This window comes from Hoplias malabaricus, chromosome 17 (assembly GCF_029633855.1).
Source record: "Hoplias malabaricus isolate fHopMal1 chromosome 17, fHopMal1.hap1, whole genome shotgun sequence".
Classification (NCBI taxonomy): domain Eukaryota; kingdom Metazoa; phylum Chordata; class Actinopteri; order Characiformes; family Erythrinidae; genus Hoplias; species Hoplias malabaricus.
In genome coordinates this window covers 9,029,154-9,055,496 of record NC_089816.1, presented here as the reverse complement: position 1 = coordinate 9,055,496, position 26,343 = coordinate 9,029,154, and the positions used below count along the sequence as shown (strand labels likewise).

At 38.2% G+C, this 26,343-nt stretch overlaps 1 protein-coding gene across 2 annotated transcripts; it reads left to right on the top strand.

Annotated features, from left to right (window-relative positions):
• The first annotated feature begins 1,358 nt into the window (after positions 1–1,358).
• Positions 1,359–25,254, top strand: stag2b (STAG2 cohesin complex component b). Of its 2 annotated transcripts, XM_066648841.1 has the most exons (34): positions 1,359–1,518; positions 8,854–8,984; positions 9,240–9,318; positions 9,530–9,676; positions 9,802–9,898; positions 10,097–10,173; positions 10,280–10,484; positions 10,771–10,922; positions 11,189–11,262; positions 11,539–11,662; positions 11,774–11,872; positions 12,205–12,284; positions 12,388–12,495; positions 12,892–13,003; positions 13,230–13,347; positions 13,777–13,880; positions 14,624–14,716; positions 14,838–14,927; positions 15,042–15,245; positions 15,418–15,488; positions 15,583–15,670; positions 15,759–15,839; positions 15,920–16,012; positions 16,105–16,279; positions 17,790–17,929; positions 18,046–18,147; positions 18,263–18,411; positions 18,511–18,639; positions 18,762–18,967; positions 19,979–20,231; positions 21,710–21,823; positions 22,694–22,820; positions 22,964–23,041; positions 23,329–25,254. In XM_066648841.1, the coding sequence occupies exons 2-34, from the start codon at positions 8,941–8,943 to the stop codon at positions 23,350–23,352; spliced, it is 3,837 nt and encodes a 1,278-aa protein (XP_066504938.1). In that variant the 5' UTR covers positions 1,359–1,518; positions 8,854–8,940; the 3' UTR covers positions 23,353–25,254. The 2 variants fall into 2 exon arrangements, with proteins under 2 accessions (XP_066504938.1, XP_066504937.1); XM_066648840.1 differs by having other exon boundaries at positions 22,964–25,254.
• The last annotated feature ends 1,089 nt before the right edge of the window (positions 25,255–26,343 follow it).

Genomic DNA, 26,343 nt, shown 5'->3' with positions numbered 1-26,343 from the left:
TTTTCCATAAGTTGAAGTATGGTGATGGACATTTGATGTTACATATCTGTTATTTCCAAAGGCCCAGTGAACTTTCTTAGGACCCATTCCAACTCTTTCTGCAAAACTGGACTGTCTTGGATCTTCAAGAGCAATAGTCCTAAGAGATCCACAGGGAAAGAAGACTCAGTGACCACAGTATCATACATCTGCATGAAAAGTATATGTGGAGTGATAGTGTTTTACATTGAAAACAACAAAAATTAATAATTTGCATATTTAAATTAATCAACATGGTGGCACAGTGGTGCATCAAGTAGTGTCATAGTCAGCTCCAGGGACCTGTGGTTGTGGGATCAAGTCCCGCTACGGGTGACTGTGAGGAGTTTGGTGTGGTATGCGTGAATTTCCTCTGGGTGCACCAGTTTCCCCCCCATGGTCCAAAAACACACAGTGGCAGGTGGAATGGTGGCAAAATTGTCCATATGTATGAGTGTGTTGCCCTGTGAAGGACTGGCGCCCTCTCCAGGGTGTGTTCCCACCTTGCGCCAGTGATTCTGTGTAGGCTCCAGACCCACCACAACCCTGAACTGGAATAGTGCTTACAGACAATGAATGAAGGGTGGCACAAGTAGTGTCACTGTCACACAGCTGCAGGATTGTAACCCCACTGCAGGGAACTGTCGGTGAGGAGTTCAGTGGGTTCTCCCTGTATCCGCATGGGTCTCCTCCGGGTTCTCTAGGTTCCTCCCATGGTCCAAAAACATACGTTGGTCGTTGGATAGACTACTCAAAAGTGTAACTATAGGTGTGAGTGTGCATTGCCCTGTGAAGGACTGGTGCCCCTCCAGGGTGTGTTCCTGCCTTGTACCCAGTGATTCCACAACTCTGAACTGGATTGGTTATAGACAATGAATGAATATTAGTCAGCGTCAGTAAGAAATTATTGTTGGCTAAACAGAGTAATAAAAGAAAATGTGGACTCGGTAATTGACCGTATGTTTAAGTAGAAATAGTTGCTAATGATAATATGTTGTATATTTCAAGTGTTATTTCAAAACTGAATATGTATTCAATGATATTAACCCTTTACACAACCACATCAATTCTACACCATAAAGAATAAGCAAATATGCGTTTGTACGTTTATTTCAAATTTATTTTATATGTTACTATTTACTTTGCTAAATATCATTTTAGGCATATCTTTAAACGACATGTGTCTTGTATCTGAAATTTGTCCAGTTAACGTGTAACTGGACAAAGTAAAATCTTTTCTACTCCGAAGGGTCACAGCAATCTGACCAGCAGATGGCAGCTTTGTACTGCTTCACATTTCAATCATCGAAACAACAAACCGAGCTGAGCAAGTGGGGTGAGAGAGAGCGAGCGAGCGAGAGAGAGAGAGAGAGAGACTCTAAAACAGCTTCTGACCGCCACTTTCAAACTACGTCCATGAATCAGAATTGGATATTCGTTCAAAGCAAGTAACGCGGATCGAAATCTCGCTCAGTCGTTGCATTTACCGCTGACCTGGAGGTAAGTTGTAAAATGGCGGAAAACGTTTACAGAACTTGGTTGTGTTAGCGGTATTTTTGCTGGTGCGCTTAGCGCTGGGTGGTCAAATACGCGGGACTGGTTCCGACAGGAGAGGAGTCGTTGTAGCTTTTAAAATAGCGAGGATTATAAAAACCGTGCAGCAGAAACCGCACCGTTAAATTTCACCCCTCTCGTTATAAATAGATCTTAATCATAGAGACATTTTACAGTTTACACCGTAGGCCGCTTCCGCTGTATTTATGTACACTGTTGTGTTTTGTTGACGTGCCTGGCTAGCTCGCTAACTAAAACACAGCGAGCTACCAGCGGCCACCATGGCGAAACTGGAGCAAAATTCAGCAGCAAGATGGAGGACGACGAAGCTGAACTTAGCTTCTCATTCACCAGCCTTAGACTTGAATTTTCCATTCCACCTTAAATAGCGTAGCGTTTACATCCTGGCGGCTTTGGCTCCAATATGAAAGCGATGCACTGTTTTAAGGAGGAAAGGAAGATTATAAAAAGAAGCTAACTTCAAACTCGCTGGAGCACGGGCAATCCGATGTTTTCCTCTCACGTGAAACGGGACCAAATATTTTCGCTCGAACGAAAATAATATTGAACAATACATTGTATAAAACCTCAATATTTATAATGTTCAATTGTCGGGAATAAACCTTAGCTTATCGTAACGTGACTTACGTGATGTTCACATTTATAAAGACTGAATATGAGTGGAGCCAAAATGGAGAATCCCGAAAACAGCTGCTGGATTGGTTTCAAGATGGAGATTTTTTTCCCCTCTCTGTGTGTGCGTTTCTCCGATAACTTGTTTATTGTAAAATATTTTACATCATAATTTGGCCTGCACTGGGCTGAAACAAGTTATTTGGTTTTGCGAATGCCTTACACTACGGAAGAACCAACTTAAATTTCGGTGTGGGGCATGATTGATAGGGGAGGGAGTTTGTGTTCATCCGTTTCTTCGTCCCGCTAATGTACATCAGAGCTGCACTGTAAAAATGACTCGGTTCAGTTCCTCCTGAAAACGACTTTGTGTGGTGACAAGCAGTTGCACGACGATTAAGACAACTTGTTTTGGATGACCAGTGTTTAATACATAGTATTTGGTTGAGTTAAATAAGTCAAAGCGGCTGTTCCCAGGCGGTGTACTTCGGTTACAGTCTGTACAGTAGATATAGCTCGGTAAGACTGAAGCACTGGTTTGACTGACTGGACTGAACGGGCTCCACTGTGTTAGTGGCGGGCCGTAGTGTTGGTGTTGGACGTTAGTTGGATTGGTTTCTTTATTGGGGAGACAATCTTATTGAGTTTTAAGACATTGAGCAACTCTTGATTTCAGTTAACTTTAGTTTGGTTGGGAATTGTGGACAGACTTGCTGACGTTAGCTTTGCGGACGATGTCCAGAAAAGTGCGTAGACCCAACTAATGTTTGACAGCAATGCTAACGATGCTAAGCTGTTTAACATTTCGTGTCATCACGTTACTCCCTTCGGCTTTAATAGATATCAGCATGCTTTAAGCTTATGCACGCTTTTATTTCCGACATTGCGACCTTTAGGCGCCAGGATGTAACTGCTGCACTGTTTAAGGTGGAACGGGAAATTCGAATGAAACGCGGGCGAATTGAAAGACATCCTCAACCGGCTGGATGTATCAGAGGCTGTGTGTCGTAATTGTTAGCTTTTTTTTTGGCGCCACTTTTCGAGGAATGAAATTTCCCAAAATAGTATTCCAGCAGTGTCTAATATTGTGCACGATAACGTTACTGTTTTATTAGTACTGAAGTAACATATCTCCTGTCAGAGGTTACAGCCAGTGAACATTACATAACCGCTGTGGTGTTGTGCCGCAGGTGTGAATTTAAACGGGTAGACTAATGAACTTCAACTTGCTTTACAGTGTGTCCGGTCAGAATAGTACGTGGTGTATTCCAGCGTCATCTGTAAAGTTTTTATAGTTCGCCAGTCTTGGTGCATTTGCTCATTTCACCCGAGATTTACCATATGAAGCTGAATCAAAATGTTCAAAAGTGCCTAATGAAGACTCATTTTCGTGGGATATTTACATATGACTTACAGTGCAAGCATTATCACCGCCTTGTGCGTTTATTAAATATAGTCCGTTTCGGTTTTTTGTGCCCCTGGGTAAATGATTCTCGCCACACCCTTTTCTACACTACAACACTATTGAAATTTTACAGTGGCTCGTCAGTATACTGTGCCCAATTAGAGCTCTTAGCTTTATTGTTTGTTTTTAGGACAACATCAGGTAACTATGTAGACAGCAATATATATATATTTGATTGTTTTTTGGGGGCTGTTCTCGTTATTTCACCGTTGACTTGCTTCCTTTTCCCAGTTATTCGTGTTTACGTCCATTAATACTAGAACTTGGCCGTGATTGGCCGCGGTGAGCAGTAAGGCGGGCCGGTTAAGGCCTTATAAGGGCATAGAGGCAGAAAGGTCTCGTGCACGTTTCCTGGAAACCGTGGAGACGGATTGTCCAATGAGCTGAGCCCAAGGTGGGCGCCGACACGCCCCCTTGTTTTCATCTCTGTCGGAGAGCACATTTTCAGGCATATGGCTTTCACAGCACGGCAAGGGACTCAACCACACTGCCGTACTCTGCAGTTATGCAATGCATATTCATGCTTTCTGTGTGCATAGTGACAGTTATTTTGCTATGTTTGAATACCACTTTATGACAGTGCACTGAATTACTCTACAAAACAAAAGCAGTATATTTTTCCATCACTCACTGAAATAAAGTGCCTTAATTCTTTATTGCAAAATCAAGTTTTAACATTATGATTCCATATCAAAGTGGATCAGCAAAGATATTTATGGCCCAGAGATTGCTTGGCTGCAGAGATAATGCAGCAAACAAGTAATTCAGTTTAATTTTCAAGAATTTGATTGAAATTACAGATGAATAGGGTATTTTCTCCTTAATTCCATTTAGAATCAGTAAAGTCTTAAATGAGTATTTTAAATCTTCTTCTGAGCATAATCTGTTTATGTAAATTACTTTTGACAATTGTTTCTTTAAATGTATATACGTTTGTTTATGAATAATAAAATGTATAACAATTACAAAATGTTTTTTAATTACAAGGTATACTTTATTCTTAAAGCTGTCTTATGTTCACAACCATTTAAGTCACTTTATATAGGTTTTGTAAAATGCTTTAAAATCACAGTAGTTTCATACCTGGAAAGATGCATGCATTAAAACGTAGTGTTTACGTTTAGTTGACCCTTATTTTGCTAATATCAGCATTTAGCTACATAGTAAAATTCAGTATTAAAATGTAAAACTGATAGATAGATTTATTTATTTGTTTATTTTCAGGCTTTAAGTGCACAGCATACAATGAAAAATTGAACACCTAACTGCATGCACACCAAAAGCGCCACAGCGACTAGACGTCGTTCATTTTTAGTGAGAGTCAGCAACACTGTGATGATGAGTGACGGGACAGTGAGCATGGGTGAATTCGGCAACGCATTGAAGTTCAGCTCTGCTCAACTCCATGCAAATGAGCAGTGATGTGCGCCGGTGACTAACAGTCAGAAAGCAGGTCTTCCTCGGAACCACACCATTCACTTTGGATTTTATTATAAAATCAGGTTCTGATAAAAGATAAAATGTCTAGTAAAGTTTGTCATCATTTTGCGAATAAATAAAGCCTTCTTGGGGGGCGTTGCCCACTTGCATGTGGCTGGACACACCCACCGGTGACACATCTCTTGCTGCACGGGCGACATTGAACGATTTTATCGCTTTCGGTGTGCATGCACAGTAAGGAGCTGGCATTCACATCACTGCAGTCTCACTGTTGTGGTGGATGGTTTGTGTGTTGCATTTAGGGTTGGGCTGAATAACAATAATACCGTATACTCCTGTATTTGAAAATGAAGATGGTATCTTAAACTGAGGGCGGTTTTATGACGTGTGTGTGGTGTGTCAAATTTCTGTTCTGTTTCCGTTGGCTAAAATGTTCACATGCGTTTAAGAGAGCCACAGGAAGGGGGCGCTGTGGGAGCTCAATGACTATTGATGTCATGGTCTGAAAATGGGTGGAGGAAAACACAAGCCCGGTAGCCCACCACAGCTGTAAGTTTAGCACAGTTTGGGTTTTAAAAAAAGAGGAATAAAGCTGTAAACGGACAAAAATCTCAGAAAATCCTTCACTCAACTTTGTGCTCACGGGTATGGTATCCTCTGAATATGTGTGTTTTGAGCCTCAATTCACTGAAAAAACTGCTGTGGTGTGCACATGTGCTTGTTAGCGTGTCAGCTGTGCTTCTAAACAGTGTACAGTCTTATTTAGCTTATTTTCAAACTTTTCTGTTGCTGAATTTTGCTCTCTCTCAGAATTGGGTTTTTATTGTCAACACGTGTGTTGGTGTGCATTGTCTGGCTGTGTTTAGCTAAATTCGCTAAATTGAAATTTAGTTAAATTGAACTTTGTGCTCACAGATATAATGCACAGCCAGACAGAGCAATCCCTCCCCATAGTAATACAGTATACTGTAATAATATTTTGAGACGGTATGAAAAATGCGGATACCGCCCATTCCTAGTTGAGTTCATTTGAGTAGATCAGAGACAGCAGTGCAGCTGGAGTTTTTAAAAAAAACTTTTAATTCACTGTTGACTATGGGTGGGTAGTATGGACCTAAAATGAAGATATTTCAGAGTATTTTGCCATAATTATATTCTGACAAAATATTGAAAAATACTTTAATTTCTATAACATAATATTACACAAAATACATTTTAAGGTTTATTTTACTGTGAATGCAATGGTTTCAGCCACTAAGTAGAAACAAACAAAAAGTCTGTAAATATTTGATTAAAAATGCAGAAATATTAGTGCATGCCTATAGACAGCAAATGTAAACAATTATACAAAAAATACTCATTATATTCACATTACATAAAAAAAAATGTGGAAACAGACTCGGCATAGCATTTATATTATTATAATTATTTATTTACGTATTTTACATATTGCTGTTTGTTGTTGTATGTTTGTTTTGTTCCAAAAAGTGTAGCAACTTCAGTTTTGGTTTGGTTACAGATTCAGACAGCTATTTTCACAATATGCATATATTTAATCGTTTAATAAAATTGCTATATGTCTCAGCCACAGATACGCCACCCACAAGTAGACGAAGAGCCTGATAATTTATGTGCATTAATCTGGCCTTACTGTCAGTAGTCTGACAGTTGCATTCTTTTAGGCTGTTTGTACACATCCGTTTGTAATTTTGTACTATCTCTGGTACTGGTCCAAAGTGAAAGACTACCTCCATACGTCATGTCAAAATAGCAGACTTGTGATTAGTCCAGTGGTCACTGAACACTGCCCACAAGGTGCTGTTGGCTGGATATTTTTGTTTGGTAATTTTTTCTCACTCCAGCAGTGAAACTGGGGTTTAAAATTTCAGCAGCACTGCTGAGTCTGATCCAGTTGTTGGAGCATAACAAATGCTATCATGCCGCCACCACGTCATTGTCTCTGCAGTGCTGAGAATGATCCACCATCAAAATCATACCAACTCTGTGGCAGTTCAGTCAGGATCCTGACCAATTAAAGAACGGTGAAAGGGGAGTAGGCAGAGCAACATATGGATTCAAGTCTCTAATTGTAAAAGTATAAAGTGCTTCCCTGTGGTCAGAGGAGCTGAAAGAATGAACAGTAAATATAGATAAAAGGATTTGGTCTTATAAATTGGCTCATCAGTGTATTTATAGCTTTTAAATTAAAATCCTTTATTTAAATCTTTTTGTAATCAAAAACAAAAGCTACTTTTCTTCTTTTTGTGTCCATCAGTTTTCTATAATTACACTGCTTACACAGAGTATCAGGCCGAAAATTGTAAATGTCACACAGCACATTTCTTTAATTTGTTTTTGTAATTAGTTTTGTAATACAACAATATAGTGTTTATTTTCATTGCTCAGTAATAATACATGTATTATATTATTGTGCAGTATGGCTAGTTGGTTTCAACAGAACAAAAAGTTTGACCGCCTGTAGGGTTGTGTATCGCACATTAATCGCCCCATGCTAGATTGTGGAATGGGTGTAGTGTGGTTTAATCACCATGCACAGTGGACAGAGTGAGGTTTAATCACCCTGTAGTAGCTCATGGAGTGGGCAAAGTGTTTTAATTTATTAGTAGGTGACCTTTCGTTGCCATGGATTTTTACTTTACTGACTTTTTGTTACAGAGGCCCCCCCCCCATCCTCACCCCAGTTTAAACCACAAATCATGTTTCTGTTGGGGGGGGGCGATCTGGAGGATTTATCTTGTCTCTACATTTCATCCATGTGTAAGGCATCACTGTCTGTGCAGTTAGTATGAGATGACAATTGCATATGTTATTGGCAGTAGATGCTGTATATTTACAACGAAAACACCACAGCCATTCTGTATGGGTTCACAAAACTATTCAGTCTGAGACAGCATGACGAGTACCACTGTCTGGTGCATGAGCTGCAGCTTGATGATGCCCGTGGTATTTTAGGATAAGTTGCCACATCTTTCCACTCGTAATTTGTATAAAGTTCGACTCTGCTTAGCTTTATTGAGCTGCTGGCACTGCCCCGTCACCAGACATCACAGACTGTAGTTGAAAATCAAGGAGTAACACTGACGGTGTGAACACAAAGTTACTCTGAACCCGTAGAATAGAATGGGTTGTTTCTGTTGAAGTGTTCTTAACTTGTATGAACGCCCCTCACTGTCATACTGTCATACATTCTAGTTATAGTGCCACATTATTGGAATAATTATGTTCCACAAATTAAGCCAAAATGACATACTTTTTCTTATTTTGTCAATGTAAACATTTTTATTCATGTAATTTTCTCTAATGAATGTATACAGTAACCATTTTTGTATGTACTTGAATCCAGAAATTTGGAAATGAGGCTCTATGCTTTTTCTTCCTGTTGCATGGTTTATGTATCAGTCAAGGATGCTGCTCTCACATAGTTCAGCACTCACTAAGTGCAGAGATTCATATGTAGTGCAACATTGCTCCCCTACTGGCCATGATGTGACTAGGATTTTAACTAATATTTCCTTTACTTTTTTCCAGTGTTGTATTTCTGTTTAATTTAGAAATTAATTTTTTTTAAATGATGAATAATATAAATATGTTATGACATATTTTACATGTAAGATTTAGTTTTTAGGGTTTAACTATTGTTGTTGTACACCCAATTCTTCATGACTTAACGTTAAAAATATATTCTGATACACTTTGTTCTGTTAAACTGTTTTATATTTTAGGTTACATGACACAAAGTAACCCACTGCTTTTGTAAACTGAAGATTAAGTCCTTGACAAATTAAGGTGATCCAGAAGATGTTAAAGAAATGATAGCAGCACCAGAATTACAAGTGGATTTTCATTATCCCCAGTAAGTTGGTGTTTTTTTTGTACTCCTGAATGTACATTTATTATAAAATGTCTTTAGTTTGTGTAATATGTATGCAGTTTGAGTTTTGTCTTTGGTTTTTTTTCATACTGCATGTATGCGGCAAAGGTAGCAGAGATGTAATGAAAATGTTAAACCACCTTCACAGTGTAAACTGGATTTATAAGTCGTTACACATCCACAAACCATATTTGCTACTCTGTTATGGAAGTTAAGATTGAACTTTGTGTTTAACAGGGACACAGATACTCGTTTCTCATCAGACACTGACTTTGATGATCCTGATGGGAGAAGTGCTGTCCAGGGAAAAGGGAAGGTGAGTTATATGTATGGTTTTGTCCATACAACCTAAACTCTTTTGATGAGCAAACAGCTTTTGCACAATCCATGAAAGTAACAGCATTATGATGAAAAAATAATAAATTCTCAGTTTGTTTTTCTGTCACTCAGAACCTGTAAGCCATAGGTTAGTTTTCCTTTCACCAGTTAAGAAAGTGAGTTAACCCTTAATGAACTCTCTGTTCTAGGTGAAGAAGGGGAAGAAGGCCCCTGGGGAGAAGGGCAAAGGAGGAGTAGGAAAAGGTCCTGGCCGCTTGAATGGACATCACCAGGAAAATGGCATGGAGAATGTCATGCTTTTTGAAGTGGTCAAACTTGGGAAGAGTGCCATGCAGGTCAGTGTATGCTTTGAGCTCAGTGGTGATCCTGATTTACTTTCCCATTTAATTTATAAAGCGGTGAAGTCTTGTGGCTGTAAAGATTCCAACCTCTCGTCTTTTTTTCCACACATAAACCTTAGTCTGTTGTGGATGACTGGATCGAGTCATACAAGCATGACAGAGACACAGCACTCCTTGACTTGATCAACTTCTTTATCCAGTGTTCAGGTTGCAAAGGTACACTTTGTTTGCATATATTTTTTCCTCTGAACTAAACTAATTATATGATTATTTTTATCAAAAGAATGTAAGATTAAAATGTCAAAGGTAATTGAATGATATGGTGCTATTCTGGTGCTTTGTGTTATAACATTCCCATATCAAGCCATACGGTTGTCTGATATTCGCGAGCATGTCACCCAATTATTTATTCAGGTGTTGTTAGTGGTGAGATGTTTCGTCACATGCAGAACTCTGAGATCATCAGGAAGATGACTGAAGAGTTTGATGAGGTAAACTTTTGTGTTTTGTAGAGCATAGTGGCATGCTCATACACTATATATGTTTTAGCATATGTCATTCCAATACATATAAGAAACCTTACCTATGACACCACAGGACAGTGGAGATTACCCGCTCACAATGGCCGGTCCACAGTGGAAGAAGTTTAAGTCCAGTTTCTGTGAGTTCATCGGCGTATTGGTGCGACAGTGTCAGTACAGCATCATCTATGACGAGTATATGATGGACACGGTCATCTCTCTGCTCACGGGTCTCTCGGATTCTCAAGTGCGAGCCTTCAGGCACACCAGCACACTCGCAGGTCTGAACCACCACCTTAAAATTGTTGGGAACTACTTTTAGTTTTTATAGTGGCTTTTTCTGTGTATGTTCTTGCACTACCACATGTGTCTGTGCCCAGGAATTGGTGTTAACTGGATTATGGAAGGAATGTCTGGTTTTTATTTGATTTTTTTATTTTTTCCTAGTTTTTGAAGTACTTGTATGTATGTGTGGTTTTATTTACTTGTGTGATATTATCTGAAAGTATTGTGCCCATAGTTGCTTGCAATCCTGTTACATCCATGTTCTCATTCTGATCTCTGCAGCTATGAAGCTGATGACTGCTCTAGTGAATGTAGCGCTAAACCTCAGCATCAACATGGACAACACGCAGCGCCAGTATGAGGCTGAAAGGAATAAAATTATTGGCAAGCGGGCCAATGACAGGCTGGAGCTACTCCTGCAGAAACGGAAAGAGGTGTGTTGAGAATTATTGCTCTTTACTTCTATTTATACTCTTCCCCATCCTCCAGGAAAAGTCTTATTCACTTTTTTAAATAATAAATTGCACCATGGAAAAATGGCTACATTTCATATTGTGGAAGATGGATGAAACTGGGAATGGCTAGTTTTATCTTTGGATTCATCCCAACTTTGTTGTTTAAGTGTTGCTTGTTTGAGTGAAACTTGTATGATGATTCTTGAACATGACAGTAACGTGGAATTTAAACATTTTTTTTGCAGTTACAAGAAAATCAGGACGAAATTGAAAACATGATGAATGCAATTTTCAAGGGTGTCTTTGTTCACAGATATCGGTATGTCCTCGTCACTACATGTGGTCTTCTAGCAGAAAGAGCATTGTTGTGATAGTGAAATATATAAACATGCAACACAAAGTATTGATAATTAGTAATTGAAGGATAACTGTTTTGATAGGATTGCATGTTACTCTTGGATGTCACTTTCTTAAAAAGTTGGATGTTTCTTTCTTAAATGATAAAGCCATATTTTAAACCTGCAGCACTGCAGGTCAATAGGTCAAAAAGCAGTAGATTGGGGCTTTAGTTGATGATTGCTTATTTTTCCTGTAGCGATGCAATAGCAGAGATACGTGCAATCTGCATTGAAGAAATCGGGGTATGGATGAAAATGTACAGCGATGCCTTTCTCAATGACAGCTACCTAAAATATGTGGGCTGGACCATGCATGACAAGGTGAGGGTGAAAATCTTTTAAACCTGGAGTGACTTGTATTGAAGAAAGGTCTGTCTCACTAATTATGGTGTCTATTGTAGAGCTTCAGCATTTCTCTGCTTTCTCCTGCAGCAAGGTGAAGTGCGACTTAAATGCCTGACTGCTCTGCAGGGCCTCTACTATAACCGTGAACTCAGTGCCAAGCTAGAGCTCTTCACCAGTCGGTTCAAGGTGAGAATCTAATATAGTGCAACTTAGCTTTAACATAGTGAGAATGACGCAGTTGAATCCTGAGTACAACAAATGAAGCGAGGTTGTGGCTATTTTACTGATTTGGTGATTAATAACTTGTAAGATTGAGTTATTGATTTACTTTTATTAAAGAAATCAAGGAAATCTCTTTAAATGCAATATGAAATTTAAAATCTTTGTTGTAGTTGATTTATACAAAATACAGAAATATTATTGGAGGACTATATATAATTTAAACAATGTTAGTATAAACACATTACTTCCTCGCATTGTGGTTCTATTTATTTATTTATTTATTCACTGTGTTTCAGGACCGCATTGTGTCAATGACACTGGACAAAGAATATGATGTCGCAGTGCAAGCAATAAAATTACTCACACTTGTATTACAGTAAGTATCTATTGTCAGACCATGACTGAAATATTTGTGTCTCTGACATAAAGGAGGCAGGAAACTGGAGATGTTGATGTCATTTTTATGTTTGGCTTTTTAGTAGCAGTGATGAGGTCCTGACTGCAGAAGACTGTGAGAGCGTCTACCACTTGGTGTACTCCGCTCACCGGCCAGTTGCTGTGGCAGCAGGAGAATTCCTCTTCAAAAAGTTAGTGTTTTTTGTCTTTTTGCCCAAGTGAAACAAAGATCACTGTTTCTAGTTGATAATAAAATAATGGCTTAGAAGCTCAGAGCAGACCTTCCATTTATTATTTTTTAAACAAATTGGCCTAGAACCAAAGAATTGCCAAGTAGCAAATGTTAGGGCATTGTTAGAGCATGCTGACAAAGAATGGCCATAGTATACATGGCTAGGTCAAAGGGATTTTTAGGGTTTGATAGCAGCCTCAGGAAAGACGGGAAATCAGCAGCGTTTGTGCAAATGTATATTTTAGATGTAACTCCACGTTGTTATTATTCAAGTTCCCAATTGTTATATTTCTTCAGTGAGTAACAGTGACATTAATATTTTCTTGATAATATGAAACATTGATGTTCTCTGCAGGCTGTTCAGCCATCGAGACTCGGAGGATGACAGTATGCCTAAAAGACGAGGCAGACAGTCTCTGAATGCCAACCTCATCAAAACCACAGTTTTCTTCTTCCTAGAAAGTGAGGTATGACCAAATAAATATAAATGGGGTCTATATATTTAATTTTAAAACATGGCTCTTAGGGATCATCTTGGTTGAAGTCTTGTTGTTTATTCTAATTAAATAAAAAGAGCAGTAAACATTAATTGACAATAATTTCTTAGAATCTAAAGTTTAGAGATACATAAAGTAACCAGAATGCTTGTACAGGTATTGGCAATGGTAATGAAAACTGTTGTGTCCTCCTCAGCTGCATGAACATGCTGCATATCTGGTGGACAGCATGTGGGACTGTGCTTCTGAGCTGCTGAAGGACTGGGAGTGTATGATCAGCCTCCTGCTGGATGAGCCCCTACCTGGAGAAGAAGGTTGGACCTATGCTGCTTTTTCTGCATGACAACTTTAGAATGGCTGCCTGCCACTGACTTGACATCATTTTCATATTCCACATTTTTTAGACATGTTTACTCTGCTGTGATACAATTAGACGTATACATGGCTGAAACAAAACACAAGCTACACATGCTCCTTTTAAATATCTTTTTTGTTCTTTTTTTATTTCTTTTAACCACAATTGAAAGTTAGGTTTGACACATACCACATGCTTATTCAGAATGATTAACGGTCGGAATTGTCATCAGCTAATGCAGCATTAAGAATATAGCATGATGTTCATTGCCTGAACAAACAATATAACCCCTCTGCCTCCTGAAAGGGAGTAAGGATATTTTACTATGCTGTACTGCTTTCTATGTTGAGATGAATTTTCAGACTAAACTGTAATTTTAATTGTTCAGCTCTAACGGACAGACAGGAGACGGCCCTCATTGAGATCATGCTCTGTACCATTCGACAAGCGGCAGAGTGCCATCCACCTGTGGGTAGAGGCACTGGCAAGAGGGTAAGAAGCATGTCTATAAAACATGTAATTGTGCATATAGAATCACTTCTGTCTTGTCCCAAAGCCATTCAAAGAAACAGAGTTGTAGAGGAAGTAATGCTTTGGTGGATTTACAGTTACAACAGTTTGTTAGGGAGAAATCAAATTTGAAATTGTTTAAAGGCAGTGTTTACAATTTTAATCAAAAACACACACTTTGTCTGGTACACTAGTGTCTCTCTCCCTCTCCATGGCAGAGCAAAGGCATCAAGGAATCCAAACGTTAAAAAGCACAAACCAAGATAGTATTGACTTATTTTTGCTGTTTTGGATTACTTAAGGTGGAATATCTCCAAATTCAAAATATGGCTAACTGTATTACGGAAATTGCTACAGAGCTAAACAACTCAAATTACAAAGGAGTAAAAACTTAAATTTACCCTCAGCCCTGTAGAAACAGTCATTTACCCCCTCAAACATACCATTCCAGCACTTTGTGATGCAAATGTTGTTGTTGTTGTTTCACCATTTAAAAGACACAGCATTTCCCCACAGTCATAGACATCCCCTTTAAATCTGTATTTATTAATATTGCTCATAGTGATACTAATGGTGCCACTATTCCCTACCCAAACACTTCTGAGGCCAGGGATATTTGAAAGCATGCCCTACTCTGCTTTCAAGAGACACAAACATCACAGGTTTAAGTAAACTGTCTTGAATGTAATCTGTGTACGCAGACCAATAATTGCTTTATTTTTCAGGTACTGACAGCAAAAGAGAAGAAAACTCAACTTGATGACCGGACAAGAATGACTGAGCTTTTTGCAGTGGCACTTCCACCTTTACTTGCAAAGGTAGACACTTATAGGTCACTTTTAGATTAGCATATGATGGAGGAAACCTGGTACCTTCCTTAATTTGCAGTACACTGATTAATGTTTTTTTTTTTTTTTTTCTTTTTCTTCCCCCAAACAGTACTCGGTTGATGCAGAGAAGGTGACCAACTTATTGCAACTTCCACAGTTTTTTGATCTGGAGATATATACAACTGGACGGTTGGAAAAGGTGAATCATACATCCACCAGGGGTGCATGTGTTCATGAAACAGTTTAGAAATTGAATGTAAACCATGTCTTGTTCAGTATCTGACTTCTGTTGTTGGTTTCCTCCTTCACTCAGCATCTAGAATCACTGCTGAGACAAATCAGGGAAATTGTGGAAAAGCACACAGACACCGATGTGCTGGAGGCCTGCTCCAAGACCTACCATGCCCTCTGCAATGAAGAGTTCACCATTTTTAACAGGGTGGATATTGCCCGCAGTCAGCTATTGGATGAACTGGTGGATAAGTTTAACAGGCTGCTAGAAGACTTCCTACAGGAGGTGAGACCAAGGGCCATAAAGGACCAATGCAGTAACTGATTTATTTGATAATGTTGTGGAAGCAGGTTTGTAGTGTCATTTTGAATCAGGTTAAATTAATTACACTAGTAAATCTACATTGTATGTAAAGGATAATTTAAGTTGTCATTGCAATTATTTGCATGTTCTTTAGGGAGAAGATCCAGATGAAGATGATGCTTATCAAGTCTTGTCCACACTGAAAAGGATTACTGCTTTCCATAAGTAAGGATCTTATTTTGCACCTTCTACCAACACCTTTTTGACCATTGCAGTTATTTTGAATGTGATTCAAGAAATACATTTTCTCTCTTATTAGTGCTCATGACCTTTCCAAATGGGACCTGTTCACCAGCAACTATAAATTACTCAACACTGGTATTGAGAATGGGGACATGCCTGAGCAGGTACCAAGTTTAGAATTATGTTTTTGTTGTGTTGTAAGTGGGAAGCCACTTGAAGAGAGTGACATCTTTGTGTCTGGGTCGTTTTCAGATTGTCATTCACGCTCTGCAGTGTACACACTATGTGATACTCTGGCACTTAGCAAAGGTCTCTGAAGGAAGCTGCAAAAAAGTAAGACTGTCTTTTTGTTTGTCCTATTTTGATAAGTATATTTGCTTGCTTTGTTAGTTTATCTTGATTTTGACTCTTAGGAGGATATGGTGACTCTGAGGAAGCAGATGCGAGCATTTTGCCTCATGTGTCAACGTTATTTGGCTAGCATCAACACCGCTGTTAAAGAGCAGGTTTGTGGAATACATAAGTCCACTTGTTCAGACGTGCATCCTCATTCCTTATTGTAAACATGCTCTTGTTTTCTTCTGCTCTTCCCTTACAGGCCTTCACCATTCTGTGCGATCTACTGATGATCTTCAGTCACCAGATCATGTCTGGTGGCAGAGAGATTCTAGAGCCTCTTGTCTATACACCAGAGCTCTCCTTGCAATCTGAACTTCTCAGCTTCATCTTGGACCATGTCTTCATTGACCAGGATGAGGACAACAACAGCACAGGTTTGGCCTCTCAGTATATCAGAAAATACAGTTTGGCATGGATGTTCTGTTGCAGATCATGGATTTTTCAAGGGATTTCAGTAGATTAGCATTTCCAACAAAATTTAAAACAGTTATTTTGTATACTGAGCCTGTCCAACAAGCTTAAAATTATCTAAAAGTTGAAATTCTAGAGTGTTGAAAAAAAAATAATAAACCTGTCAACTTTGAACAACTTTCCACAAATTAACAGTTCTCTAAGGTCTCTGACATAATGTGATCAAAATACCAAAAGGATCGAACAACACAATGCCATGCTTACCCTGTCTAAACAGCCCCACACAGATCAAAAGGTTTTTCACAGTGAAAACTGCGTGAACTGGTGCTTCTGTATTTAAACATTTTTGCATGGTTACATCCCATGATTTCTAAATCACAAAAAATCTGACTTGGGTTGTCTTGTTTCAGTTTGTTGGTTTTTATGTACGCAAAATAAGCCTTCAATAATCTTGATTGATATCCTCTAGTTGAAATAAAGCAGTCACTGAAAAGAAGAAATGTTTTAGTGACTGTATTTTTCAATTTAAACAAATGCTCATGCTGAACCAATATTGTTCTCCATTGTTAAGCCTGGACAAGCAAGCAGTGCTACTACAAAAAATGTAAATCACTCAATTTTATTGCAGGGGATATAAATGTTTGTTGTTTTAGTGATTACACTTTACCACTAGGGGGAGACAGTACTTTTTATCTACTAACACACATGGGATAATTTTCACACGTGTTTCTGAATCATGCACAAATACAGTCCTGTAAATTGTGTGTGAACAATAAAACAAAATCATAGAAAATACTTTGATATGGCCACTGTCCAAAAAACACATCTCTCAGAATAGTACCTTAATAAGTGAAGGAGGTACCTTTCTAACTTTAAATAGAAATAAATGTAAAAAGATTTTATTCCTACTTATTTTGGAGCGTTTAGCTTGGTCCATTCCTCATCACATTTTCACACAGTGTGAAGGACAGCTGCTGTGTTTACATGCATGTTTTTAATTAGACAGCAACTATTTGTTAGCTGAGCTGTATTTATTTTGTGCAGAAGCAGACTACAGAAGATAACCTAACCCAAATTGCAACTGGCTTTTCCTTAAGAGCGATGAACTAAACACACACTTTGTTTTAAAATCACTTTGAGAAAGAAAACTCCACTGAATTTCTGAGCAGTGTATATGTTCTGATAACTGATTGGTTATTGTTCAGGTAAGTAGCATATTTAGTCCATGTGGAAACTGTGTAGTCTGTGACAACTTTTGCAGATTGAGAAGAGCCAGTTTTTATTTGCAGTTGAAAATATATTTCAAAAAACGGTTCCACAGCAGAGAAATCGGAAGAAGCAGATATTCTGGAATTTTAAGAGGAAAGCACTCTGCCTTTTGAACAAAGCTTTTACTTTGCTGTGGTTTAGACTCAAGCTCGATCACATTCTGTTTTTTTTTGTTTTTTGTTTTTTTGTGTATATTTTATAAAGATGGACAGCAGGATGATGAAGCCGGAAAAATAGAAGCATTGCACAAGAGACGCAATTTGCTTGCAGCCTACTGCAAGCTTATCATCTTCAATGTGGTGGAGATGAAAACTGGGGCTGACATATTTAAGCAGTATATGAGGGTGAGTGCTGTTTTCCGTTTCTTTAACAGGAAGCCTAGCACAATTTTTTTTTTTTGCAGAGAACATATGCACAAATCTTACTGTTCTTTTTTTTTTTTTTTTTTTCTCCTCCCCAGTATTACAATGACTATGGTGACATCATCAAGGAAACAATGAGCAAAACGAGACAGATAGACAAAATACAGTGTGCAAAGACTCTTATCCTGAGCTTGCAGCAAGTAAGTTTGACAACAGTAGTCTAGGTACTTCATTTGTTCATTTTTATGTGCTTTTATTTTTAATATGATGGAAGAAAATGATAGTAACTTACAGCCTTGTTTTCACCCTACTTAGTTATTCAACGAGATGTTGTCAGACCTGGGTCCGGGTTTTGACCGTTCGTCCTCAAATTTCTGTGGTATTAAGGAACTGGCTCGTCGCTTCTCTCTAACCTTTGGCCTGGATCAGCTCAAGACTAGAGAGGCCATTGCCATGTTGCACAAGTATGCTCTTTCTCTCCTAATGGAACCTTGATGTTTATTACATGTTTCATTGATTGTAATTTGACTGAATACATGTCTTACTCTACATTTGGCTTGCAGGGATGGTATTGAGTTTGCTTTCAAAGAGCCAAATCCTCAAGGAGAAGGGTATCCTCCCTTAAACCTGGCTTTCCTAGACATCCTCAGCGAATTCTCATCTAAGCTCATGAGACAAGACAAACGCACTGTGTAAGGCCCTTGCTGTCCTTTTAACACTTCTTGAGGTTAAAGAGGAGTAAAGTTTATTAATATATGGTTGAGCTGGGTCTGTCATCTATTGGAAGTTAGTATATATTTCTTTCTGTTCTCAGACACATGTATCTGGAGCGCTTCATGACGTTTCAGATGGCTCTGCAGAGGGAGGACTGTTGGCTACCCCTCATCTCCTACAGAAACTCACTGCAGGCTGGTGGTGACGATGACACCATGTCTGTAGTCAGCGGTATCAGCAGTCGCGGGTCAACAATCCGCAGTAAGAAGCCTAAGCCTGTCACTGGCAAGAGGAAACTGTCTGAAGGTACCACCTCATGCACTTCTACATTTCAGCATTTGTTGTGAGATCAATTTTGTCTTGTTTTTTTTTTTTTTTTTTTTCTTATTGACTGCTCTAATGCCTTCTTTGTTTTGTTTTGCTACTATAATTTTTAGAGCTTTAGCTGTCTGACCTGCGCTTTTTGTCTTTGATTCAATTTATATTTTTCCTGTGCAAATATTTCTACTTTGTAAGAGAATTCCTCAGGTTAAATTCCAGTGAATCTGCTAGCCACACTGGCTGAATGCTCAGAAATCTCTTGAATACTAAACTCAGGGTTTCCTGCAGAAAATCCTGCAGTTTGTCAGGGTGATACCTTTGTTGACTGGTTGGGGTTGGAACAGGGCAACAAACCTTTAATGCTATTAACCTTTAATTACTCTTTATTTATAAATTAACAAAGCAGTTAAAGTACAATAGCATACGTGCTATTAAACAACAACATGAGCAATAACACCTCTAGTGTGTTATAAAAACTACAGCAAATTCCTAACCAGAAAATCTCCAAAAGTGACGTCATCAGCCCCGCCCCCACACGTGCATAGGGAATCAATGCTCAAGAAACGAAGTCATCGTTCTGTTATAAAAAACCACTGATATTTCATGAACTATGTGCTTTGTGTGGTGATTGGGTGTAGAGTCGGTTCATGAATAGAGTGCAAATTCAAATCAATAATTCAAAACATTGTACACACAGCTGTGGGGAAACTCGGAGGAGACGACACACAGCTCGTCTTAAACGCTGTATTATATTTCAGAATGTGTGTTTGTGATGGAAAACTGAAGAATAACGCATTAAACACAAAGTACTTTGGAAGTTTTGACGGATCTCTTATTTTTGAGAGTTTACAAAGGGGGTGGGCGGAGGGGTTGACGACTTTAAGGCGGCCGCCCTAACTGTAAAGCACTGCGGGAAACCCTGGAACTCTAAGACCAGAGGTATGAGAACCATTTTTTAAATTTTTTTTCCCGACATGTGTTGTTGTTGTTTTACAGCAGAGGAGAGCAGCAGCAGCAGCAGTGATGTGTGGCTAAACCGAGAGCAGAGCATGCAGACACCTGTCATGATGCCTTCACCACACCTCACATCTACAGTCATGCGTGACCCAAAACGGCTGCGGCCTGAGGAGAGTTATATGAGCGTATACACCATGCCTGCCGAGCAGCAGCAGCCACAGCCGCCACCACAGCACCATGCACATCCACAGACACCCCAGCCACACCATCACCAAACTCCCATTGACTACAAGTAAGCATGCAGTGTGTGTGTGTGAGATGTTTGTAATTAAATTGTGTTAAAGTTATATTTTAAGGGTGGAAATATTGCGGAGTGTATGTGTGTGAATCATCCATAGAGGCAAACTAAAGACACTGATTCCCTGCTTAAGGTACAAAATACCTCCTTGGGGAGAAATGACTCTCCTCTGTAAAAGGGCAAGCAAGAGAGACAAACCCATGCTGAACAATTTGTGTAGAGCTGAGCTATCTAAGTCAGAATAAAATGATATTTAATGTGAGACGAGTAACTGAGTGTGTAACCAAAACAGAATACTGTGTAAATATATGTATTCATGTTTAAACTCAAATGGTGCATAAATTTATACTGCAATTTAAAACGTAAATTATGTCATTTATTTGTAATTTGGATTTTCAGCTTCTGTCATCAGTATATCAGTGTGCTTTGACAGCACACATTAATTCCTCTCAAAGACTGTTCTGTAAAATACTAAAATATATGGTTCAGCACTCTGCTCCGACTCTGCATCAATAACCAAATTAAAACTAATTAAAGAATCATGATTAACTACATGGACTAAGATAAATTGAATCAGCAGTTTATCAGTCTAAAAGTGATCCTATACTCTGAGTAAAGCCAAGCATACACTGTATGATTTTGAAAGTCATGCGCGTTGGTGACAGCTCACACTGCATGTTTGAATCGTTTGTCGTGTATGGATAATGCCTGTGATTTACGTGCTCAAACTGTAAGAACGGACTAATCTGATGTGACGTGGGTGCTTGCATTGTACGTTGCAGCTTGGGAACCGTTCTGTCTGCATACACTCTTTTCAGCACGGCACGCTGTGTATCAAGCTCAATCACACACAGCGAGAGAGAGGGAGATGCTTATAGAAACTGAGCGCTGTGTTGATAGCATCAGCAAAGCCCAACTAAAAACAGCGAAACCGTTTTAAATTTAAGAACACAGGCTATTTCCTGCCATTATTTTTTTCATGTGCATGCCTGTCATGGAGGAGGTTGAAGACAGATCATATAAGGAAGAATGCTGCTGCCAAAGCTCCACTTGCCTAGCCTCCAATTAATCAGTCCACACAACGTGTTGCTTTTGTGCCCTTGTTTGTTGACGCCCGCTGACATATGGAATACTCTGCAAAGACTTTGGGTGGGGGGAACAGGTTGTGACGTTGAGAAATCGGCACAAGACTGCTCACACCATGAGACGAGCGACCAAAATTTCAGACATGTCAGAAATCCATCCGATCACCCGAATGGTCAATCAGAGCTCATTTGGGCAGTTAGTCAGAGCTTGCTACTCTTCTCACACTGCGCGTCAAACGTAAGCCAATCTAGCCGAGATTCAAACTGGCCCTGACTTCCAGTCAGCTGCGATTATATTGGGCTAAAATCGCACAGCGTACGCCTGGCTTTACACTGATTTCATTGTTTTGTTCTACCTTTTAATGTTTAATGTGTTGTGTTTTGTAGCCCGCAAGCCACCTGGATGCTAGCACACAGGCAGCAGCAGGAAGAAGCTGCCAGGCAGCAGCATGAGAGAGCCATGAACTATGCCAAACTGAGGAGCAACCTGCAGCATGCCATGTAAGTAAATATGATTAACATTAAAAAGACCAAACACACAAAAACAAACACCAATCCTACTCCCGACTCACTTGCAGCATGTGATGCAAAGTCTCTCATTTGTTTCACTCAGTGAAGTGCTGGAGTGGGATACGGGAGCAGGACTTGTGTATGTCCCTGTGCTTGGTTTGATAAATGTAAACATCTGAAAGAGTTTTTGCCGTTCAATACAGCCACTTTGTGCTGCTGAGACATGCACAACATTGTGAGGTTAGGTTTAACCCAATTAACATAAATGTGCATTGAAAAATGCATAAATAAGTATAGGAATGGTGAAATGCAGAAATTAATTCAAGATTAAAAAAATTTATAAATAATACATGCATACATTGTTTGTGCAATAATTTTTGTGCTTATGTCTGGTTTGTCCTTCAAAATTGGCTGTAAATTTTAACCTAGATAACTCTGAGAACATCAGAAGCTGAGATTAGGTTCTAGGTTGGTTCCTATTGCTCAAAGTTTTATATCTTCATTTAAAATTTAAGACATTGTTCTTGATTATTCTTAAATACCTTTCTGTTGATGGTGGGGCTGAATGATTTGGGTAAAATATGTAACAACTGATTTTTGGAAAAGAAGATTTTTATATACAAGAAGACTAAGAAGATATAGCTTTTCATTTTAAAAGCTGTTTTGTCATTTTGTACACAGCACAGTGCTTGGTTGCCTTGATTTGTTCTTGGTAATGTGGCTCTGAATAAAAAATTTGCCGCACTTGCAATTTGAAAATTGATCTTTTTCAAATTGTGGTTTCAGTATAAATACGGCTATTCTTTCAGCTTTAGCAGAAGGAACGTTTGTCCTTGTGTGACAGCTGCTTGTCTTTTTCAGACGTCGAGGGTCCGGCCTAATGGAAGATGATGAGGAACCAATTGTGGAGGATGTGATGATGTCATCAGAAGGCAGAATTGAGGATCTTAATGAAGGCATGGATTTTGACACCATGGATATTGATCTGGTAATGAGTCCTTAATAAAACTATTTCCTGCTAAGTTTGTTTTAGTAATTAAATCAGGTGGCCATGGGGGAAGAAAGGGTCAATATTGACCAATCAATTCTTGCTAAAAATGTAATCTTGTTTTCTCTTTCCATGTTTTGTAGCCTGCATCAAAAAATCGTCGAGAGAGATCAGAACTGAAACCAGACTTTTTCGACCCTGCCTCCATCATGGATGAGTCTGTAAGGACCACTCATTTTCTGGGTTATGATGCTTTTCAGCGGTAATGTGGGGGGCACACTGTCTCTCCACTGTAAGGCCATGAGAGATCACCACTAGATGGCACTAATAGGAGTGATTTCTAATAGACAGCTCTATTCCACAGTGTACTCGTTACTGTGGAAGAGAGACAGCCTCAAGCTAAGAAAGATTAAAGCCCAACTGGACTTTAACTACATTTTAAAAGAATCAAGGGTCATTTGTTTTGTAACACTAACCTCAAACTGAATTTAAACGTTTTCTTTTGTAGGTCCTTGGAGTACCCATGATTTAAGATTTAAAATTTGGAGTTTGTTGTTTGTTTATTTTTTAAGAAGACCAACTTTTTTTTCTCTAATATCAGATTGATTTTTGTAAACATGATACACAAGCTCAGCGTAGTAACTGGTAAACAAACAACTATACTTGTTCACTAGAGACTTAAAGACAAATATAGAGACTTCAACAGTTATCGAGTAAGCTTTCCCTCTCCGTGCAGAATGTTGGGGACAGATTGTGAATGCCATGGAATGTTGGACTGTTCTTAGCCATGTATAAATATATAAAATATTTCAAAGTTGAACGTCATCATGTGTGAAGAAATTTATGTGAGCTCTCTTCGAGTTGTGGTTCTTGAAACTGGGGTGAATGCATCTTCTGTTTTTAACTTAAAAGAGAACTATGTTATGTATAGCCCTTTTGTAATAGTGAGTAATCAGGTGTAAAGTAGTAATTTATAAGCAGGTTATTGCTCATCATAGTAAGTGATGTGATATATTTTATTCTTCTTAACTATCTAATATGTAAAATGGAGGAAATACTCCAGTCTTTATATTTAGTGTTTAGTTTTGTTTCCTTCCCTTTGAGAAAGACTATAACAAGACCTACAGCACATTCTATCTGTTAAAGACAGTGATGGTACTCACTGTAGCGCTTTTGAAGAATCGGAGAAAGGATATTTTGACTCTGCTTCTCCCAAATCATCTCACCCAAAGATTAGAACTGCGCTCATATCCCTCCAAAGAGCAAAACCAACGAAGCAAAAGGAAATCTCTCCAGTAGTGCCATTTTGTTCGTCTCTAACAAAAGTGAAGCTTACTACATTGTCTGCTGCAAAACCATTGTCTCTTCCCTGACACTCAGCTGATTAGTGATATAGACTTTTACTTTTAAAATAAAGTTATATTAAGATGTATGAATTGGTGCTGATTTTATAACTTTGCATTTAGTTTTTTTTTTTTTTTTTTGGTCATTTTTAAGCTCCAGTTTAAAATTGAAAGGAAATGGAAATGTATTAAAATTGTCAAAAAGCTTATAGCATGTAGCCATGCAGCAAGGATGTTTGTTTGTTTTTGTTTTTTTGTCATAAGTCTTCGGATCTTCAGGTTATTACAATTTCCTAAATGTAAATTAGGATAGTTAAACTTCATGGTCAGAGCTATTGCATTAAGCTTTAAGGGGGTGGGTTTTTTTTTGTTGTTTGTTTGTTTGTTTTTGTTTTGTTTTTTTATTTTTTTTTCTCTCTCTCCTCTTCTCTTTGTTAGCAAACCTACAGTGTGTAACACAATGTAACATCCATTCAAACACAAACATTATTTGTGTTGTTTGGGCAGCTCTATGAAGTATAACTAATACATTTAGCTTGTACTGAAATATTTGTATATCTAAACATGTTTGTCAGAGGTATACTTTTTAATCATTCCATGCCTTGGCCTTAAACATGCTTGTACAAAAAATGTTCTCAATTTTTTTTTTTTCCTCTTTTTTGTTTTTCCCCTCCCTCTCCTTTCTTTTTAAATCTGTTTTGTGCAGTGCATTGGTTTCCATTTTAGAGGATAGTATGTTCAGAAATGGCATGATTGTAATTATTACATTAGGAAAGTGCAACAGTACTTAAAGACATACGAAAAGAGGCTCTTTGGCTGTATTCTGTCCCCTGTTCATCGTTCACCACTGCATTGGCAAAACTGCTGAATAGATTGTGTAAATATACATGTGTTTTAACAGAACCTTAATTTTCTATTTTTTCCTTTTCTTTTTTTTTCCCTGTTAATGTTTATAAGCATATACGATCTTTTCCCTGTTCAAAGATTTCCACTCATACCTAATTGTTTCCCTGTCCTGTCATCCACTGTACTATTTCTGATTTGTATCTATCTGGAGACAGTAAGTTTTTGAATAAAAGTAAACAAATTTTTTTTGTGTGATTTTAACCTTGTGTCTGGTTTGTGTTCTGAAAACTAAGTGAAGTTGTGTTGTATGTTACTGACAGGTTGTAAACTCATGTATTGGGTCCAGTCTGAATGTATACAATGGATATTGCTTTGGAATCATCATCATCATCACAAAATTTTAACTCTTTAGTGCCTTTTTTATTTTTGGGTATGTGGTATTCTTCCACGTACACAGAAAATAAAATCTTTCTATTTGCAAGTTTAAAAGTTGAACACAAGTAGAACACATGCAAAATTTTGTATGTGCATGTATTTAAATACTTTTTTTGTCACATTGCAAAACATAAGAAGAACAATGTAGTGAAATATTACCAGTTTCTTACATATACTTGTAGGGTTTGTTTGTTTATATTGTTTTATTATTTATTTACTCCTCTGAGATTCAGTTGTAACATTTGTGTAGTTTTTAGTAGAATTAAACAGGCTTGTTTTGTTGCTGTCCATGAAAGAGTGAAATATGTAAATGATCTGAAACTAACTGCAGGAATAAGCAGGGCAAAACTGCTGCAGCCTGAATATAGAGGCTATGTGTTTGTGACATCACAAAAAAAATCTGTTTTGCAGCTTAGCGTAATTACAAAATAAAATGCTCTAAATACTTTATTATTATTTTAATATGATTCATTTAGTAACTTTTACAGCTGAAACCTAAAAAAATCTGTTGATCCTTTAGAAATCCTGCAGTTGTTTTGTCTTAAATTCCTGGTTATTAAACACCTAAAAACTTATTTGTTCAGAATTACATGTTTAGTAATTATATTCAAGAAGAAAACTCCTCTAAATGGTTTAATTTATTTCTATACTTTTTTTAATTTAGGCAACTCTATGAATATACAAATTGTCCCTGCCTTTATGTCTAAGCAACCCCTTCTCAGTTTTTGGGATTAATTTCTTTTGACGTCAAAAACCCTGGCTCTGGGTCTTAATTCACCTGTTTTAGACTGAAAAACTCGGGCATGATTACAAGGCAGAGACCTTTTTTTCTTCTTCCCCAAGTAGACTATGATGTGTTCTAAAATTTTAACACATACTAGACAAAACACTTAATTAAA

Excerpts from the sequence above, each read along its gene's own strand:
- stag2b (XM_066648840.1), top strand. The coding sequence starts at position 8,941 with ATGATAGCAGCACCAGAATTACAAGTGGATTTTCATTATCCCCA. Across the intron at positions 12,285-12,387 it reads TTACTCACACTTGTATTACA|TAGCAGTGATGAGGTCCTGA; the intron begins GTAAGTATCTAT and ends TTGGCTTTTTAG. Across the intron at positions 14,717-14,837 it reads TTCCACCTTTACTTGCAAAG|TACTCGGTTGATGCAGAGAA; the intron begins GTAGACACTTAT and ends TCCCCCAAACAG.